This window comes from Rosa chinensis, chromosome 5, assembly GCF_002994745.2.
Source record: "Rosa chinensis cultivar Old Blush chromosome 5, RchiOBHm-V2, whole genome shotgun sequence".
Classification (NCBI taxonomy): Eukaryota; Viridiplantae; Streptophyta; class Magnoliopsida; order Rosales; family Rosaceae; genus Rosa; species Rosa chinensis.
Window position 1 is genome coordinate 80,817,866 of NC_037092.1, and position 20,458 is coordinate 80,838,323.

The 20,458-nt window shown below is 39.0% G+C and overlaps 3 protein-coding genes across 3 annotated transcripts; all 3 read left to right on the forward strand.

Moving 5' to 3' along the window:
- The first annotated feature begins 5,877 nt into the window (after positions 1–5,877).
- LOC112165564 (pentatricopeptide repeat-containing protein At3g22470, mitochondrial-like) lies at positions 5,878–7,284 on the forward strand. The gene has a single exon (XM_024302120.2). It carries the CDS (start codon positions 5,878–5,880, stop codon positions 7,282–7,284), a length of 1,407 nt encoding a protein of 468 aa, XP_024157888.2.
- A 4,376-nt stretch (positions 7,285–11,660) lies between these two features.
- On the forward strand, positions 11,661–13,362 carry LOC112165566 (putative pentatricopeptide repeat-containing protein At1g12700, mitochondrial). Its single transcript, XM_040506019.1, has 2 exons — positions 11,661–12,843; positions 12,959–13,362. Exons 1-2 carry the CDS (start codon positions 11,661–11,663, stop codon positions 13,360–13,362), a joined length of 1,587 nt encoding a protein of 528 aa, XP_040361953.1.
- A 4,856-nt stretch (positions 13,363–18,218) lies between these two features.
- LOC112165565 (putative pentatricopeptide repeat-containing protein At1g12700, mitochondrial) lies at positions 18,219–20,360 on the forward strand. The gene has a single exon (XM_024302121.2). The coding sequence runs from the start codon at positions 18,291–18,293 to the stop codon at positions 20,109–20,111; it is 1,821 nt and encodes a 606-aa protein (XP_024157889.1). The 5' UTR covers positions 18,219–18,290; the 3' UTR covers positions 20,112–20,360.
- Positions 20,361–20,458: the final 98 nt, after the last annotated feature.

Below are 20,458 nucleotides of genomic sequence, written 5' to 3' on the forward strand. Positions count from 1 at the left end.
CGATTTTTACGTACCACATATGCACGCGCTCGGTTTAACGTCCTCTACAACTTTAATGAAGGAAATTTTCTCAAATTATTAACCCATAAAAAGTCAATTTTTAGCCACCCCCCTAAACATTAAAATTATAACCGCGAACGGTAAACATATAGAAATTCGTGTAACTCAGTAAAAAGGGTACATCAGATGTGGGGTGTAACACAATAAATTCAGACGCCGGAATCCGGTCACCAGTCCGGTAACCGGTTGCTGAATTTCGGTCATCGGTCGCCGGAGTTCCGTCACCGGTCGCTGGAGTCCGATCACCGGTCGCCGGAGTCCGCCACCGGAGTCAAGCAAGATCTCCAATGACTTATTTCTCGAAGTGACAAAGAAGGAGAGGGCAAAATTGTCCCAAAATAAATAAAAATGAATTAAAAAAATACTTAATTGGGTATTAGGGAAATAATCTCTTAGAGTGTTTGGGTAAGTGGGCAATTTTTAAGCTAAAATTGGGTAAATGATCATTTCCCCTAAAACTAAATTGAAAAAGTATCTCCTATAATTACACTATAACTTCTTCACGTTTTAGTGCTCATCATAATTTTTCTTTAAAAACTCAACACCCGCGTGAAGTTTGTCTAGTGTCTTTTACCAAATAAAAAAGAATAAAACAAGGAAACAAAAAACAAAAGGAACAGTTGAATGATAAACGAAATTGTGGGAGACAGTTTTGTTAAAACGGGACTCAAGAGCTCCATGGCATTCTTGCCCGGTCTATTTACAAAGGAAGAAAGGCCCAAGCCCTAACTATGTTGATTTGCACTTTGACAGGCCCATGCCTATGTTTAATTCCGATTTGGTTGGTGATAACTCATACCATACTCATCCGGAGGCAGTTGGTGAATCTAATCCTAGTCCTGCTGATTTTTCTGGGTTGGTTACTGTCCCCTTACATTGCCCAACTGACATTCAGCGTGTGAGTCCAAGAAAATCTCCTCCTACTACATTTTCTCCACCAATGGCTAAGCGCAGATTTGGAGATAGTGGCAAAGCGAAATCGGCAGTCCCGAGTGCAGAGGAAGAATTGGTCCATTTTGTTCATACCAGAAGGCGGGGGAAGCAGTTGAGTATTTCTTCAAAGGAGAAATCTGATTCTCAGGTTGGGCATTCTTTCCCGCCTACCCTGTAATGAAGATTTTCAGTTGGAATGTCCGGGGTCTAGCTTGATCCCGGACACGACGAGCTCTTGGAACCTTTCTAAGGGCCCATAAACCTGACTTCTTGTTTCTGATGGAGACTCAATTGGAAGAAGAACAAATGGTTAGTTTATGTGGAGATTTGAATTTGTCTTGTACAGTAGTAGGTAGAAGTGAAACTGGAGGTGGAGGTTTAATGATGATGTGGAATTCTGATTGGGAATTTAAGTTTATCTCTTCATCCGTGGGTCATATTGATGGAGTTGCTGTGAATTCAGAGCATAGAGTTCGCATTACTGGCTTTTATGGTAATCCTTCGACTAATTCTTGCTTCCATTCCTGGGAGCTTCTCCGCCGAATCTCCTCTACCGTTTTAGATGAATGGTTTGTCTTTGGAGATTTTAATGAGATTGTTGCAGTGGAGGAAAAAACTAGTTTAAGGTAACGACCAATGGGTCAAATGCTGCGGTTTAGGGCGGTGTTGGAAGAATGTGATCTCAGTTCTGTGCCTTTTGAGGGGTATCCGTTTACATGTCTAATGGGAGAGAGGGTATTGAATTGGTGGAGGAAAGACTTGATCGTGGAGTTGCAAATACTGTTTTATTGGCTGTTTTTCCTCACATCTCTTGCATACATTTGGTTAGTAAAGTTTCGGATCCTCGACCTTTGCTGTTTACTCTACACACTGACTTGCAGTTGGTGATATCCAGAATGAGAAGAAAAAGAAGGTTCCATTTTGAGGAAGTATGGTTGTCTGATCCCAGGTGTTCTCAGGTCATCAAAGATAACTGGGCTGCTTCTATTGCGATGGGAAACTCTGCACAGGATTGCCTTTCTTCTTGTGCTGATGCTCTTATTCATTGGAGTAGAGTTGATTTTGGTAATATAACACACTAGTTGTGGGAGGTGAAACGTAGGTTGGACGGGGCCTATTTAGAGTCTTTTACAGATGCTAATTTGGCTTCTATTATGGAATTGGAGACACGGTTTGTGGAGTTGCAGGATAAAGAGGAGGTTCTTTGGAGACAGAGATCAAGAGCAGATTGGCTACAACTTGGAGACAGGAACACCAAGTACTTCCATGAAAAGGCTTCAGGCAGACAACGAAATAATACTGTGTTTGGTCTTTTTGATTCTCAAGGAGTTTGGCAAACTAATTCAGATATTATTGGGGACTTGTTCTGTACTTATTTCTCAGACCTTTTTACCAAATCGGGTGGAATTGAAATGGAGAGAGTCCTGGCCAACATTCAACCCATGGTTACACCTACACAAAACAGGAGTTTGCTGCAGCCTTTTGAGCGTGCTGAATTGGAAGGCACTTTATTTCGGATGCCTCCATCGAAATCCCCTGGAGTGGATGGGATGTTAGTATTGTTTTATCAATGGTTTTGGAATATTGTTGGAGATGAAATTGCCGCTCTCTGCTTACGGGTATTGAATGGTCTGGACTCCATAAGGCCTTTTAATCACACTCTTTTGACTCTTATTCCAAAAGTACTGTCCCCTTCCGAGGTTTCTCAATTCCGTCCAATCAGTCTTTGCAATGTGATCTACAAGTTAGTGGCCAAGACTCTTGCAAACCGCCTAAAGAAGTTCTCCCATCGATCATCTCTCCAACTCAGGGAGCTTTTGTTCCTTACAGGAATATATTGGATAATGTCATGATTGGTTTTGAAGTTACCCATGTTGTGAAAAGATTAAAGACAGAAGGTTGTGGGGCAATGACAATTAAGTTGGATATGGCACAGGCTTATGATCAGGTGGAGTGGTGTTTCTTGGAGGTAATGATGTTGAAATTGGGGTTTCATGTACAATGGGTCAGGAAGATTATGGATTGTGTCTCAACGGCCTCTTTCTCGGTGTTATGGAATGGAAACCCTCTTGGCCATATCACTCCAAGTAGGGGAATCAGACAAGGCTGCCCATTGTCTCCCTATCTCTTTTTGCTCATTGGAGAGGGTTTTTCCAACTTACTACAACAAGCAGAATTTTCATGTTTGCTGTCTGGTTTTAAAATTTCACCTACTGCTCTTCCTATTTCTCATCTCCTCTATGCAGACGATAGTTTGCTTTTCCTGGTTGCTGATCAATCTACACCATATGTTCTATTGGACTTATTTCACATTTATGAAGAAGTCTCAGGACAACATATCAACTACCAGAAATCTGCTATTTCTTTTAGTCTAAATGTTGATCTAATTTATAAGGATTCCATTAGCTCCTGCTTGGAAATTCCGATTGTTGATTGTCATGAATGTTATTTGGGACTCCCTACTATGGCAAGCAGAGGCAAAAGATCTCTTTTCAAATCTGCCAGAGACAGGATATGGCACAAGGTGAATGGTTGGAAAGAAAAAAAGTTGTCACAGGCGGGCAAAATGATCCTTTTGAAATCGGTTGTTCAAGCAATACCCTCATACTCTATGAGTGTATTCAGATTGCCATTGTATTTATGTCATGATCTATCGGGTTTGTCATAGCGTTTTTGGTGGGGCCGAAAGTGGGGAAAAAAGGGTGTGCATTGGTTGAAGTGGAGTTCTCTTTGCCGGAAAAAAAAGAATGGAGGTCTGGGGTTTAGAGACTTTGTGGAGTTTAATCAGGCTTTGCTTACCAAGCAGTGTTGGAGATTGTTTTCTTCGTCGGATTTACTGGTTTCTCAGATTTACAGATGCAAATATTATCCTGAATCTTCTTTCTTAGAAGCAAGGGTTGGGAGATCATGCTCATTGATATGGAGATCACTACTATGAGGGAGGAAATTGTTGCTTTCTGGATTAAGGTGGAGGGTTGGAGATGGTACATCTATTCTGATCTACCAGGATGCTTGGGTGCCAATCCCTTACTCTTTCAAAATTATGTCTCCTCCAAATCTGCTGGTTAATTGTCATGTCTCTTATTTAATTTCAAATGGTTCCTGGAACTTTGGACTAATTTCAAGATCCTTTTGGGAGTCTGAGGTGTTAGCTATCTGTTCTATTCCTTTGCCTATTACTCCTTGTTCAGATAAACAAGTTTGGCACTATACAAAAGATGGAACTTATACTGTGAAGAGTGGTTACCAGCTTGCTCAGACTTTGAGGATTCGAGATGCGGGACAAGAGGGAAGCTCTTCTAATTAGGTGGACTTCGTCTGGCAGGTCATGTGGAAATTGAAAATTCCTGAGGTAGCAAAAGTTTTTCTTTGGGGAGTGATTCATGAGATTTTGCCAACAACTTTGTTGTTACACAGTAGACATCTCCTTGCTTCTTCAGTTTGTTCTAGATGTCAAGGTGAGGAGGAGACTATTCTACATGCCCTTTGGTCTTGTTCAAAGGTTAGGGAGGTCTGGAAGCTTACTCCTTTCAAGAGTGCAGTGGGTAAAGGACATTATGAGACTTTCAAAGATTTGTTCAGATTTGCAACATAAGTTTTTACTTTGAATGAATTGGGTTTGGTGATTCTCATTTGTAGAGGGATTTGGCAGGCTCGTAATGATGCAATTTTCAACCATAAACTAGTCAGTCCTCAATTTCTTTATGCTCAAGCTCTTCAGTTGCAGCAAGATTTTGTGGAGAAACAACTACAGCCTAGCTACCCTGCTAATAGACCTACTGCTCAGGTTAGGTGGACACGACCTTCTTTTCCTTTTCTGAAACTGAATGTGGATGGTGCTGTAAATGATGTTCTTGGTTTAAGAGGACTAGGAGCAATCCTCCGTAATGAAAATGGTGATTTATTGATTGAGGTTTCAAAAGGAATGAAGGGTGGTTTTTCTGTCAAAGCTATTGAACTATATGCAGCAGTATTGGGCTTTCAGACTATTATCCAAGCAGGTTTTCAATCGACACAGATCATTTTAGAAATGAATGCTTTGGGAGTAATTAATGATTTGAATGCAGCAGATATAAATTGGTCGATTGAAGGTGCTTTGGTTGAAAAAGTGCAAAATCTTTTCCGCCTTTTCTCTTCAGTTATATGTAAATATAGCCCTAGGAAATGTAATCAGGCAGCGCATACTTTAGCAAAAAATGTGCTTTTGTTTCTTGCATTTTAAGTTTGGGTTGAGGACGGACCATAATGGCTCTCCCGTGTATTTATTTCTGATGTAACTATCTAGATTACTTATTAATGCGATTCATATTTCTCATAAAAAAAAAAATAAAAAAAAAGTTTCCATGGCATTTTTGGATTGACAAGGCTGTCTCCAGCAAATCAGTTCTTCACAACTAGAGAGGATTTGAGTTTCAGTCAGATATGCTTAAGATGATGATGCGCAAATCAGTTCGGGCTTTCTCTTCTTCTTATTCTCATTATTGCAGCAGCAGCACAATAGGTGGTATGCCTTTTCTTCACTCTACTCTTGTTGTTGTTGTTGCTTTATTTCATTCTCAATCCAGAGAAACCCAGCTTGTGAGAGGTCCTCATCCACCCTCAACCAATTTCATGGATTTGTTTCATTCGAGACAAACCCATCTAGGAAATCGACCCAATATTATTGCGAGTAATGTTGAGGATGCCTTGAAGGTCTTCCATCAAATGCTTCGCTCGCGTCCTCTGCCTTCTGTTGTTCGTTTCACACAGATATTGGGTCAACTTTCCAAATTGAAACACTGTTCGGCTGTCATCCCTCTCTTTAAACAAATGCTTCTGCGTCGAATTGTTCCTAATCTCTATACTCTCTCTATTGTCATCAACTGCTATTGCCATTTGAATCAAATGGGGTTTGCCTTATCTGTCTTTGCACAATTCTTCAAATTGGGTCTTCAACCAAATGTTATTACCTTCACCACTCTAATTAACGGCTTTGTTCTCCACAATCAAGTGCCTGAGGCTGCTCGAATTTTCACCAAAATGCTAGAGGCAGGTCATTGTAAGCCCAATGTGTTTACTTTCAGCACACTAATTAAGGGCTTTTGCAACATGGGAAACAACAGTGCGGCTATTCAGTTACTTGGGAAGATGGAAGAAAGAGGTTGCGAGCCTAACATAGTTTCATATAGCACCATAATCGACAGTCTTTGCAAGGATACACTAATTGATGAAGCATTGACCCTCTTCTCAGAAATGATCAGTAGAGGTATTGCTCCAAACGTTGTTACTTACACCTCTTTGATTCAAGGAGTTTGCAATATAGGCCAGTGGAAACAAGCTACGAGGTTGTTGAATGAAATGGTGAGTAAAGCTATCTTTCCAGATGTAGTCACCTTCAGTGTCTTGGTTGATACTCTTTGTAAAGAAGGGATGGTTGTGGAAGCCAAGACTGTGGTTGACATGATGATTCAGAGACATATTGAGCCTGACACGGTTACATACAATTCCCTTATGGATGGTTACTGTTTGCGAGGAGAAATGTACGAGGCAAGACAAGTTTTTGATCTTATGGTTAGCAAGGGCTCCATGGTTAATGTTCAGAGTTGTAACATATTGATAAACGGATACTGTAAGCAGAAAAAGATCGATGAGGCTAACAAGAGTTTCAAGGAAATGCATCGCCTGGAGCTAGTTCCCAATACTGTTACTTATACCACTCTTATTGATGGTCTTTGCAAAGCGGGCAGAATTCAAGCAGCAGAAGAGTTGTTCTCTGAGATGCAAAGTTGTGGCCAGCTTCCAAATGTTCAAACTTATGCGGTGATGCTTGATGGCCTGTGTAACAACCAGCAACTTTCTACGGCTTTAGAATTGCTTAGAGAGCTGGAAGCCAGAAAACTGGAACTCAGTATTGTAATTTACAATATTATTATTGAAGGTTTGTGCAAAGCTGGAGAAGTTCAGTCTGCAAAAGATCTCTTCTGTGGGTTGTCATCAAAAGGACTTCAACCCGATGTGAGAACATACACTATAATGATTCAGGGCCTTTGTCATCATGGCTTAATAATTGAAGCAGAAAAGTTGCTGAGAGAAATGGGAGGGAAAGGATGTTCTCCGGATGGTTGCACCTATAACACCATTATCCGAGGTTTTATCAATAACAAGGAGACATCAAGGGCTACGAGACTTGTTCAAGAAATGCTTGAGAGGGGTTTCTCTGCAGATGCATCGACTATGGAATTGATTGTTGATTTATTGTCGAAGGATGCAGTAGATCCTGGTTTATTAGCATTGCTTAAAGATTCAGCCTGAAGTTATTTAAATTTTTGAAATAAATCTTTATCAATATCACTAGGAAATTTGGAAATTCAAAACGGCTGCCCCTTTAGCTACCTTGGATGTTTTGTCAATCTGATTTATAAATCCATCATCCAAACACAATGTCATTTCCTAGTTGCACTCCAAATTTAGCACTTATCTTTTCTATAATATATATATATATATATATATATATATATATATATATATATATATCCTGTTGTTGTGGTATAATCTGAAGGATGTTCTGTCGTATTACATTATCTAGCGCAGGTATACATGTTACTTGATCATTGCTTTAATTATGAAGATTCCTCAGTTGGGTTATCATGGAATTCTGTTAGTATTGCGGATGTATATATCACTTTAGCTTATATTGGATTAGAAATGTGGATCTTGGATCACAGGTTTTCTAATAATAAATTGATAATTGGTTTTGTTCCGAGGTCAGTTGTTAATGATTGAGACAATTACGTTCAAGTTTCTATGTTTCAAGAGACCAAGAAAGTGCCTTCTCTGTTTTTGTATATGAAGCGGTAGAGAGCTGTGTTGTGATTTTGTTTGTTTATAGTGTATCTCTTGACCCCCTCCTCCTTTCTAATTCTTTGACATCTTGAATTGAATTGCGGGATTTTAGTTTTGCCATATTTTTGCTCATTTATGTTAAAAAGTGATCTTTCCTCTAGATTGTTGGGTTTGGAGTTTGGCATTGGAGTGAAAATGTCCTTTGTTAGTTATTTAGTCACAGAAAGTTGTTATGGCTCCCTAGCTATTAAGCATTGGAAAACATATTTACTCTTGAGGGACTATGGAGTGAGTTGTAGATGTTTCCGAAAGCTAAACCACAAGGAAAAATCTAAACCTATATGATTCCTTGCTTTGGTATTTCAATTGTAGCTTTAATGACTTGTTTAACAGATTTTATTTGTTCACCCTGGCCCTATTCGTTAATTTTCTTGTCGTGGATGTTCATAGTTGCATGGATGTATCTGCTGAAAAATGGGAGAATAAGGAAATTTTTGTTTCAGGATTTAATCTGTGGCTGGTGTGGTATCTGAATATTGTATTGCTTTTCTTCTTGTATCTCATTACTGCCATGTAGTTCTTTAACTACGCATACTGAATCTAAAAGTAGTGGCAGTCATACTGGAAAAATCTGAGTGCTCTCTTTTTTTTTTTTGACAAGGGAATCAAATATCAGTCATTGGGATTCATAAGAGCTCCCTAATCTCTACTGGAACTGATAATGATGCTGATGGAGGGAACAAAAGACAACTTTAGACTTTTAGAGTCCAACTTAATAGAGTGGCAGGGAACTGCAGTGGGAAATGCAGTGTGGTGCAAGGTTCTCAGAATGTAAAAAATGGCCTTATGCAAGTTGAAGGGTATCAACGAATCACTGAACAGGTACCGGAAACTGACTATACTGAGCTTTCTTTTCTGATCCACCAATAGAAACCATTAGCGAACCCCACCGAGTCAGCAACTTCCTGGTGGTTGGCCTGTTGTCGCGGCTGTTGGCTCTTGTGTTAGCTTTTCGTTGGAGTGAACTCTAGGTTTGTTGAGGCCTTGAATTCATTCTGGCAGAGGTACAGGCACACGTTCAGGCCGGTACACCAGATTTGCACATGATTTCTAAGAACCAAGTTCGTATCCATGTTTTCTAAACGTAAACCGATCCAATACTTTGTAGTAAACATGATCGAGAGACAGTTTCGTTTCTTTCTTACAAAATATCCCTTCGAGGTTTATGTAGTAGCAAGATCCAATTTATGAACATACACGAGGGCTCGGCTATAACATAGCCGTAGTTGTCATTATTTATGTGTACACAAAAGTTTTAGGCAGGAGTCTACTATTGAGTACTAGTTTGCCATTAAATAAGGGGACACTAGTGGACACTACAAGACTTTTGTTGCCTTCAACGTGGCATTCACTTTGGCCGTTGAAGCACTGTACTATAGAACTTGGGTGAAGTACAGAGAAGCTTTAGCGATGTACTATACTGGAAAGTGTTTCCCCTGAACTTTTAGGTGAAATTGTCCAAAATAATGAACGATATGCATTCTGCCTTGCTCTGTTTTTTATAGGTAATAGCATCATAATCGTTGGTTTGTAACAACTTTTCTTCTCCTGATTAGAGCTTCAGGAATGTCAACATTGCTAGCAGTTCACTTGAAATACTTGGTTCCTTGTTATGATCTTTTCGTTGGACTTGAAATTGATGTAATTGAACCATTGTGCACATCATGTTGGACTTCATCAGACGAGTTGTAGCACCCTGTAACGGTGATAAGTGCTGAATTGCTGACATGCATGGTGGCATATTGCGCTTGTAACTATTCATTATTGTTTAAGATAGGCTGCCAACCAAAAGTATAATTGTTGTACTCAATAGATTGTAATTGAGCCCTTTTTGTTTCTTCTTATAAACTTGAGGCAGATGTCTAGTTGATAAATAGACACTGAACAAACTTGGGTCATGTAACTGGATTGTTTTCTGATGATCAATTACATTTTTTCTTCTTAAAAAACAGTAAGACATCATGGGCTAATGGCTACGGGACTTATTCAGGAAATGGTGGAGTGGGGTTTCTCTGCAGATGCATTTACTGTGGAACTGATAGTTGGTTTATTGTCTGAGGATATAGTAGATCCGTCTTTGTTGCCGTTGCTAAAAGATTCATCATAAAGTTAATCGGAATATTTATGTTGGACGTAGTAGTATGGCTGTGGCCATGCATGTTGAAATTTAGAATAGTATGATGTATTTTCATTTTCATTTGTTTTTCTTTGGTCAGATTCTCTCTCTTTCTGCATATCTGCTCCCACATCTATTTATGTAGCAGATGAGGAAGCAAGTTGAGCATAATGTTTTGGAGTTTTGGCTACTGCATATTTATGTAGCAGATGACACTAGAACGAAACTGGTCAATGTCTTCAGTAAGGAGCAAGTTGAGCATAATGTTATGGAGATTTCTGTGTAAGCTTATATGCAGTCATTAGCTGATCTCTTGTTTAAGGCTTTTGCATGTGTCTCTAGAAACCTATTCCTTCCTCACACTTCATTTATGGTCAAGAAGGTCAAATAAATGCATTGAACCAACCTCTAGCTAGGCATGACTGTACGTATCTGCTCATGTACCTGAATCTCTTCCTTCAAGAGTCGAGTAGTGCCAAGATGAGTACATTTCTTAGACCATGGGATTTGACAGATTGTGTTGGTTTTAGACTAATGATGTTACACTATAACTGTCATTTCGTGTTCTGTTATGATAGTTGGAGTCGGGCCTAGGTCGGTTCAAATATCACATGCAATAAACATACTTCCTAGTTTTCAAAGATTCAGAAAAACAAGAAAAGTGGTTTGAATCTGATTGTATTGCGTCTTTTGCAATTAGGGTTTTATTGTGTCTACTCTGGCTGGTCAATTAATCACCTTGCAGATAACAGAAAAGCTGCATATATTACTACGGAGTCGAGAAGTCTATGAAAAGCAATATTTTACATTCAATTGGTCAGAGAAACGCAGAGCAGCAGTGTAATTATTCTTCCTTTCTAGTCCATTTTGGTTTAATTCTGATGCCCTGAAGGAAATAGCAGTAGTTTCAAAATTCAACAAACTAGTGTTATTCTTGTTTGAGGCCAGAACCTATGATTTATACAAATTTGTAAAGAGAACATTATAAAAATCTGTATCATATATAACTTGAACATTTCGAGCTACCCTAGTCCATTGCTAACCCTTAATTACTTTTTGCATAGGTGCCCTGTTTATTGTCCAGAGCATGATAACTACACGGTGTCTTCATTCCGGAGCAGCTTGTTGATCAAGTTATGCCGACTCCTGCGCATGGTTAAACAGAATATTTGTTTCAAGACATAATTATCTCCTAATCTTTTGTCGAAAAAATTATCTCCTAATATTTATCTTAACTTTCTTTAAAATCTCAACACACGGTGTGGAGTTTGTCTAGTGAAGTATTTTAATTACCAAATATAAAAAAATTAAAAGAAACGAAAAAACAGTTCAAATAATTAACGAAATTCTAAAAGACAATTCTTTTATTAATACGGAAGTCCAGAACTCAAAGCCAGCAACTATTGTACGTATTGTTGAATTGGCAAATCAAGCTTTTTCTAGCAAATCGGTTCTTTCATTGTAAAAAGTAAAAACATGTAAATTGAGTGGGGATGGTAAAAGGCTGAGAGCGGTAAGAATCGATTTACCATCCAGTAGAAACTGAAGCAACTACTAAAGCAAGCACCTTGTTTTTTTTTTCTGGAATTGAGGATATACAGATTACGGGGACACGAAGACTGGAGCTTTCTCAAGGAAACCCCATTCGAAACTGGAGATGCTGAAAGTGATGGGGAAAGCGTCTAATTCTTATTATTATTGCTGCAGAAGAGGTGTGCCATTTCTTCACTCTACTCCACTTGTTGTTGTTGCTGTTGCTTTGTTTCATTCTCAATCAAAGGCAACCAAATCTAGAGCAACCCAGCTTGTGAGAGATCCTTATCCACCCTCAACCAATTTCATGGCTTTGTTTCATTCGAGACGAACCCATCTAGGAAATCGACCCAATATTGTTGTGAGTAATGTTGAGGATGCCTTGAAGGTGTTCGATGAAATGCTTCACTCCCGTCCTCTGCCTTCTTCTTCTTCTGTTATCCCTTTGAATCAAATCTTGACTCAACTTGTCAAACTCAAACACTATTCTGCCGTCATCACTTTGAATAGACGAATGCTTCTCTGTGGAGTTGTTCCTAATCACTATACTCTGTCTATTATCATCAACTGCTATTGCCATTTGAATCAAATGGGGTTTGCCTTATCTGTCTTAGGACAATTCTTCAAATTGGGTCTTCAACCGAATGTTATTACCTTCACCACTCTAATTAACGGCTTTGTTCTCCACAATCAAGTGCCTGAGGCTGCTCGAATTTTCACCAAAATGCTGCAGGGAGACCATTCTAAGCCCAATGTGTTTACTTTCACTACACTAATAAAGGGGTTTTGCATGAGAGGAAACAACAATGCGGCCATGCAATTACTTAGGAAGATGGAAGAAAACGGTTGTGAGCCTAACATAGTTTCCTATAGCACCATCATTAACAGTCTTTGCAAGGATACACTAGTTGTAGATGCAATGAACCTCTTCTCAGAAATGATTATTAGAGGTATTACTCCAGACGTTGTTACTTACACCTCTTTGATTCATGGAGTTTGCAGTATAGGCCATTGGAAAGAAGCTACGAGGTTGTTGAATGAAATGGTGAGTAAAGCTATCTTTCCAGATGTAGTCACCTTCAATGTTTTGGTTGATACACTTTGTAAGGAAGGGATGGTTTTGGAAGCAAAAAGTGTGGTTGACATGATGATTCAAAGACATATCGAGCCTAATACAATTACATACAACTCACTTATGGACGGTTACTGTTTGCGAGGAGACATGGAGGGCGCAAGACAAGTTTTTGATCTTATGGTTAGCAAGGGCTCCATGGTTGATGTTCGGAGTTGTAGCATATTGATAAATGGATATTGCGAGGGTAAAAAGATCGGGCAGGCTTACAAGATTTTCAAGGAAATGCGTCGTATGGAACTAGTTCCAAATACAATTACTTTTAAGTTTTAACACTCTTATTGATGGTTTTTGCAAAGCAGGGAGAATTCAAGAAGCAGAAAAGTTGTTCTCTGAGATGCAAGGTTATGGCCTGCTTCCAGATGTTGAAACTTATGCTGTGGTACTTGATGGCCTATGTAATAACCAGCAACTTTCTGCAGCTGTAGAACTGCTTAGAGAGCTGGAAGCCCGAAAACTGGAACTCGATGTTGTCATTTACAGTATTATTATTGAAGGTTTCTGCAAAGCTGGAGAAATTCAATCTGCGAAAGATCTCTTCTGTGGTGTATCATCAAAAGGACTCCAACCTGATGTGCGGACATACAATATAATGATTGGTGAACTTTGTCATCATGGCTTAATAATTGAAGCAGAAAAGTTGCTCAGCGAAATGGGAGGGAAAGGATGCTCTCCAAATGGTTGCACCTATAACACCATTATCTGAGGTTTTATCAATAACAATGAGACATCAAGGGCTACAATAATTGTTCAAGAAATGCTTGAGAGGGGTTTCTCTGCAGATGCATCGACTATGGAATTGATTGTTGATTTATTGTCGAAGGATACGGTAGATCCTGGTTTATTAACATTGCTTAAAGATTCTGCCTGAAGTTATTTGAATATTTGAAATAAATCTTTCTCAATATCACTAGGAAATTTGGAAATTCAAAGCTGCTGCCCCTTTAGCAACCTTGGATGTTTTGTCAATCTGATTTATAAATCCATCATCCAAACACTGTCATTTCCTTGTTGCACTCCAAATTTGCACTTATTTTATATATATATATATATATATATATATATATATCTCTCTCTCTTTCTCTCTCTCTCTCTCTCTGTCTGATAACCTGAATATTTTGTTGCCGGATCTGAAGAACTATTTCTCATTCAACTGGTAGACGAACGAAAACTGACAGTCTAAGTATTCCGCTTTCCTATTTTATTTGTGTTTAATATGTATGTCCTAAAGGCAATTGTGATTTCCCATTCTTGTTTGATTGTAAAGTATGTTTCAGTGCCTATGACTTTTACATCAGTTTGTAAAACAAATCTGAGAAAATTTGAGTGTGTGTGTGTCTGATAACCTGAATATTTAGTTGCTGGATCTGAAGAACTATTTTTCATTCAACTGGTAGACGACCAAAAACTGACAGTCTAAGTATTCCTCTTTCCTATTTTATTTGTGTTTAATATTTATGTCCTAAAGGCAATTGTGATTTCCCATTCTCGTTTGATCGTAAAGTATGTTTCAGTGCCTATGACTTTTACATCTTTTTGTTAAACGAATATGAGAAATTTTTTTTATTCCTTTACCTATGATGATTATTCTTCCTTTTTAGTTCAGTAATGAGTAGTGTTTGATAATTGATAGTTGCTTCCTAAAGGTAACAGTTTTTTCTGATTGTTATAAACTGGTGTGATTCTTCTCTGAAAGTAGGTGGCAATCCCTATGCATTTAGATTTTAGTTTGTAAATTGAATATCCAAAAAACTTTTAATATTGGAATTAGGCTCCCATCTTGTTACAGTTTGTCACCTAATCTTTTCCTTGTTTGATTCTACTCTATGTTAGAACATTTCTGTAATGCTTCAATGATAATATATGTTTTGAATTGAAAATTTCGGACAATCCAGTTGTTTCACTAATTTTTTGTCTGGAAAGGTATGTCTAAGTGTGTAACCCTTACCTGTTTCATAGACCCGGTGCCCTGATGAGTGCTTATTTATGGAGATTCCTGCGTATGGTTTTATACAGTCACTAAGCTATATATTCTTGTTTTTTGGCAACTAGAGAGAGCTGCTCATGCATATGAGGGTTTTCGTTGGGTGCTTTCGTTGAACTAGATACATTTACTAGATTTGCACAGCCATGTGTTCAGGGCGCTGGGGGGTGATCATGGAAATGTGACGTCAGGTCATGGGGCAGGTGGGTGGCTCTAAGACAGCTTGTTGAGCAATGACCGATGAGTAACGTCTCACCGTTTCTGCACTTTTTTTTTTTTTCACTGATAATTGGCTTCCGAGGTCAGTTGTTAATGATTAGGACAATTACATTCAAGTTTCTGTGTTTCAAGAAAGCAAGAAAGTGCTTTTTCTGTTTTTGTTGTATGAAGCTGTGGAGAAATGTGTAGTGGTTTTGTTTAGTTATAGTGTAGGTCTTAGCCCCCTCCACCTTTCTAATTCTTTGACCTGTTGACTTTATTTGCGGCCGGTTTTTGTTTTGCCATATTTTTGCTCATTTGTGTTAAAAAGTGATCGTTCCTATAGATGGAAATCTTGTGTTGGGTTTGGAGTTTGGCATTGCAGTGTTTATGGTGTGAACATGTTCTTTGTTAGTTATTTAGTCACAGAAAGTTGTTATGGCTCCCTAGCTATTAAGCATTGGAAAACATATTTAAACTCTAGGGACTCGGGTTTCGAAAGCTAAACCATAAGGGAATAGCTAAACCTATATGATTCCATGGTTTGGTATTTCAGGTGTAGCATTAATGGCTTCTTTATTCATTAATTTTCTTGTTGTGGATGTTCATAGTTGCATGGATGTATTTGCTGAAAAATGGGAGAATAAGGAAAGTTTTGTTTCAGGATTTAATCTGTCTGGTGTAGTATTTGACTATTGTATTGCTTTCTTCTTCTCTCTCTCATTACTGCCATCTATTACTTTATCTATGCGTGTACTGAATCTTAAAATAGCGGCAGTCAGTCATACTGGAAAAATCTGATTGTTCTCATTTTGTTTTGAGAAGGATGGTAATCAAATATCAGTCATTGGAATTCATTAGAGCTCCCAAATCTCTACTGGAACTGATAATGATGCTGATGGAGGGAACAAAAGACAATTTTAAAAGAGTCCAACTTAATATAATGGCAGGGAACTGCAGTGGGAACTGCATTGTGGTGCAAAAGCATTTCTCCAGAATGTAAAAGATGGCCTTATACAAGTTGAAGGGTATCAACTAATCATTGAACAGGAACTGGAAACTAATTATACTGAGCTTTCTTTTCTGATCCACCAATACAGACTAGTAGCAAACTCCGAGTCAGCAACTTCTTGGTGGTTGGCCTGTTGTCGCTGCTGTTGGCTCTTGTTGTAGCTTTCTGTTGGCCTGAAGTCTTAAGTTTGTTGAGGCCTTGAATTCATTCTGGCAGAGGTACAGGCACGCGTTATGGTGCGCGAGATTTGCACATGATTTCTAAGAACCAAGTTCGTATTCGTGTTTTCTAAACGTAAACCAAAATAATACTTTATAGTAAACGTGATCGAGAGAGTTTCGTTTCATTCTTACAAGAATGTCCCTTGAGGCTTATGTAGTGATCCAATTTATGAACACAAACGAGGGGTCGGGCTAGCATAGCCGGATTGGTCATTATTTATGAACCTACCTTATATTCATGCTGCGATCACAAAATGACCATTTTAATTGATCCTTGTAGTTTATAATTATATGGCTTTGTGTTCAATGTGATGATATTTGGTTCTGTATAAGATGCCCTTATTCAAATTGATGACATTATAGAGTGCCTCATTGAACACGATAGTACAAATACGTACTGACTTATATCATATGGGGCATTTTTATAATTTTCTTATTCTAAAAAAAAAAAACAGAAAACAAATAAATCTTTCCCATCCAGAATACACCTTCAAAGCGATTCTGGAGGATCCGACCGTTGGATTGTCGTATAATTTTGTGAGGATGATTCTAAAGGCGATCCGGGACGATCCAACCGTTGGATCTTTGTATAATTTTGTGAGGATGATCCTACGGGCGATCCGTGAGGATCTGACCGTTGGATCATAGTATAATTGTGAAAAGACGATCCTCTAGGTGATCCTTGAGGATCCAACCGTTAGATGGTCGTATAATTTTGTGAAGATGATTCTAAGGGTGATCCGGGACGATCCAACCGTTGGATCTTTGTATAATTTTGAGAGGATAATCCTAAGGGCGATCCGTGAGGATCTGACCGTTGGATCATAGTATAATTGTGAAAAGACGATCCTCTTGGCGATCCTTGAGGATCCAACCGTTGGATCGTCGTATAATTTTGTGAGGATGATTCTAAGGGCGATCCGGGACGATCCAACCGTTGGATCTTAATATAGTTTTGAGAGGATGATCCTAAGGGCGATCCGTGAGGATCTGACCGTTGGATCATCGTATAAATTGGTAAAGATGATCCTCTAAGCGATCCTTGAGGATCAGACCGTTGGATTGTCGTATAATTGTGATTTGTGATTTTGGCTGTTAGAGAAGACGCAGCCGGATTTTTGCCAAAAAAAAAAAAAAAAAGAAGAGAGAAGACGCAGCGGGATTTATAGAAATAAGAGAGAAGACGCAGCCGGATTTTATTACTTTACATTTAATCGCCAGGTTGTGAAAATTGTTTTATAGAAATAAATATTTGTTTTAAACGTATTGCTTCCTTGTGACTAAACAAACAATTTCTTTCTTAAACACTGTCTCAAGCATTTGAAATACTCAATCGACCAAAACAATGATGAAAATAAAAAGAATAAAAATTTATTTTTTGTCAAAAAAGACAAGGAAAAAAAAACTGAAAAGATAGAAAATAGAAAAAAAAAAGACCAATGCGGGGGGCGGGGGCGGGGGTGGGGAACCCATTACCCGCGGGGGCGGGGCGGGGAATCCCCCATCTGATAATATCCCCAGACGGGGAACGGGGGCGCGGGGGAATTTGGGCGCGGGGGCGGGAGCGGGGGGCGCGGGGGCGGGGGAATTCCCCGTTTGCTCATTCCTACTTATATGTGCTATCTTGACTGATTGTAACCCACTGGTGAACTCAGAGTCGATAACTCCTTGTAGCGCCAGTCGACCTTCACCGAACTCTGCTTAGGTTTTGGGAAAACTAAGTTTGTGGATACCTTGATTTCATTTCAACAAAGGCATAGACGCCATGGTTGACGTGATTTCCAAGCGAGATATCATATGTTTGCACATTTTCGGTTTTCTTATCTCATGATGTCAAAAATGTAGAGTATTTGAATTTATAGTCCTAGGACCTTATGTGAAAGTCTTGTGTATAAATGACGCCGCTCAAATCACTCGAGTTATAGTTGATGATGTTGATGGGATAGCTAAGCCTAGGACCTTTGGTAGAATGGTAGTAGCCACATTGGCTATTGTTGGTTTGTTTAGGCTGATTGGGGTGAAAGTGTATTAATCGAGTGGATGGTAAAAGGCTGATTGGGGTAAGAATTGATTTACACCCCAGTAAAAACTGAAGGAAGTAGTTCATCAAAGAAGCGAGTAGCAACTACTAAAGCAAGCACCTTTTACTCTGGAATTGAGGATACAGATTCAAAGACTGGAGCTTTCTCAAGGAAACCCACACCCATTTGAAACTGGAGATGCTGAAAATGATGGGGAAAACGTCTTATCCTTCTTCTAATTCTTATTGCAGCAATAGCAGAAGAGGTACGCCATTTCTTCACTCTACTCCTGCTGTTGTTGTTGCTGCTGCTCTGTTTCATTCTCAATCAAAGGCAACCAAATCTGGAGAAACCCATCTTGTGAGAGACCCTCACCCTCACCCACCTTCAAACCCCAAAGTTGAGGATGCCTTGAAGGTGTTCCATGAAATGCTTCGCTCGCGTCCTCTGCCTTCTTCTGTTATCCCTTTCAATCAAATCTTGACTCAACTTGTCAAATTGAAACACTATTCTGCAGTCATCCCTCTCTTTAAACAAATGCTTCTGCGTCGAATTGTTCCTAATGACTATACCCTAAACATTGTCATCAATGGCTACAGTCATTTGAATCAAATGGGGTTTGGTTTATCTGTCCTTGCAAAATTCTTCAAATTGGGTCTTCAACCAAATGTTATTACCTTCACCACTCTGATCAACGGCTTTGTTCTCCACAATCAAGTGCCTGAGGCTGCACGAATTTTCAGACAAATGCTGCAGGCAGGTCACTGTAAGCCCGATGCGGTTACTTTCGGCACACTAATAAAGGGACTTTGCATGAGGGGTGACAACAGTGCTGCCATTACTTTACTTCGGAAGATGGAAGAAACAGGATGCCAGCCTAACGTAGTTTCCTATAGCACCATCATCGACAGTCTTTGCAAGGATACACTAATCGATGAAGCAATGAACCTCTTCTCAGAAATGATTAGTAGAGGTATTGCTCCAAACGTTGTTACTTACACTTCTTTGATTCAAGGAGTTTGCAATATAGGCCGGTGGAAACAAGCTACAAGGTTGCTTCATGAAATGGTGAGTAAAGGTATCTTTCCAGATGTAGTCACCTTCAGTGTCTTGGTTGATACACTTTGCAAGGAAGGGATGGTCGTGGAAGCCAAAACTGTGGTTCAAATGATGATTCAAAGACATATTGAACCTAATATCATCACGTATAATTCCCTTATGGATGGTTACTGTCTGCGAGGAGAAATGGACGAGGCAAGACAAGTTTTTGATCTTATGATTAGCAAGGGCTCCATGGTTAATGTTCGGAGTTGTAGCATATTGATTAACGGATATTGCAAGGGTAAAAAGATCGATAGGGCTTACAAGATTTTGAAGGAAATGCGTCTTATGGAACTTGTTCCCGATACTGTTACTTATACCACTCTTATTGATGGTCTTTGCAAAGCGGGGAGAATTCAAGAAGCAGAAAAGCTCTTCTCTCAGATGCAACGTTGTGGCCAACATCCAGATGTTCAAACTTATGCTGTTTTACTTGATGGCCTGTGTAACAACCGGCAACTTTCTACGGCAATAGAATTGCTTAAAGAAATGGAAGCCAACAAAGTAGAACTTAATATTGTAGTTTACACTCTTGTTATTGAAGGTTTGTGCAAAGCTGGAAAAATTGAATCTGCTAGAGATCTCTTCTGTGGTTTGTCATCAAAAGGAGTTCAGCCTAATGTGAGAACATATGATATAATGATTCGTGGACTTTGTCATCAGGGCCTATTAATTGAAGCAGAAAACTTGCTGAGAGAAATGGTTGGGAAAGGCTGTTCTCCAGATGGTTGCACCTATAACACCATTATCCGAGGGTTGTTAAATAACAATGAGACATCATGGGCCACGAGACTTCTTCAAGAAATGCTTGAGAGGGGTTTCTCTGCAGATGCATCAACTATGGAATTGATTGTTGATTTATTGTCGAAGGATACGGTAGATCCTGGTTTATTAGCATTGCTTAAAGATTCAGTCTGAAGGTATTTGAATGTTTGAAATAAATCTTTTTCAATATCACTAGGAAATTCAGAAATTCAAAATTATTGCCCTCTTAGCAACTTTGGATGTTCTGTCAATCTGATTTATAAATCCATCATCCAAACACAATGTCATTTCCTTGTTGCACTCCAAATGTAGCACTTATTTTTTCTTTAATATTGTGTGTGTGTGTAAACATTTGTCTCTGGCAACAAGTATATCTGATTTCTCATTCAACTGGTAGACAAATGAAAACTGACAGTGTAAGTATTCCTCCTTCCTAGTTCATCTGTGTTTAATATTTATGTCCTAAAGGCAATTGTGATTTTCCATTCTTGTTTTATTGT

Bases quoted from the DNA above. Each gene is read 5' to 3' on its own strand.
- LOC112165565 (XM_024302121.2), top strand. From the start codon at position 18,291: ATGCTGAAAATGATGGGGAAAACGTCTTATCCTTCTTCTAATTCTTAT.
- LOC112165564 (XM_024302120.2), top strand. From the start codon at position 5,878: ATGGGGTTTGCCTTATCTGTCTTTGCACAATTCTTCAAATTGGGTCTT.
- LOC112165566 (XM_040506019.1), top strand. From the start codon at position 11,661: ATGGGGAAAGCGTCTAATTCTTATTATTATTGCTGCAGAAGAGGTGTG. The intron at 12,844-12,958 runs GTAAAAAGATCG...TTTGCAAAGCAG, and splicing joins GATAAATGGATATTGCGAGG to GGAGAATTCAAGAAGCAGAA.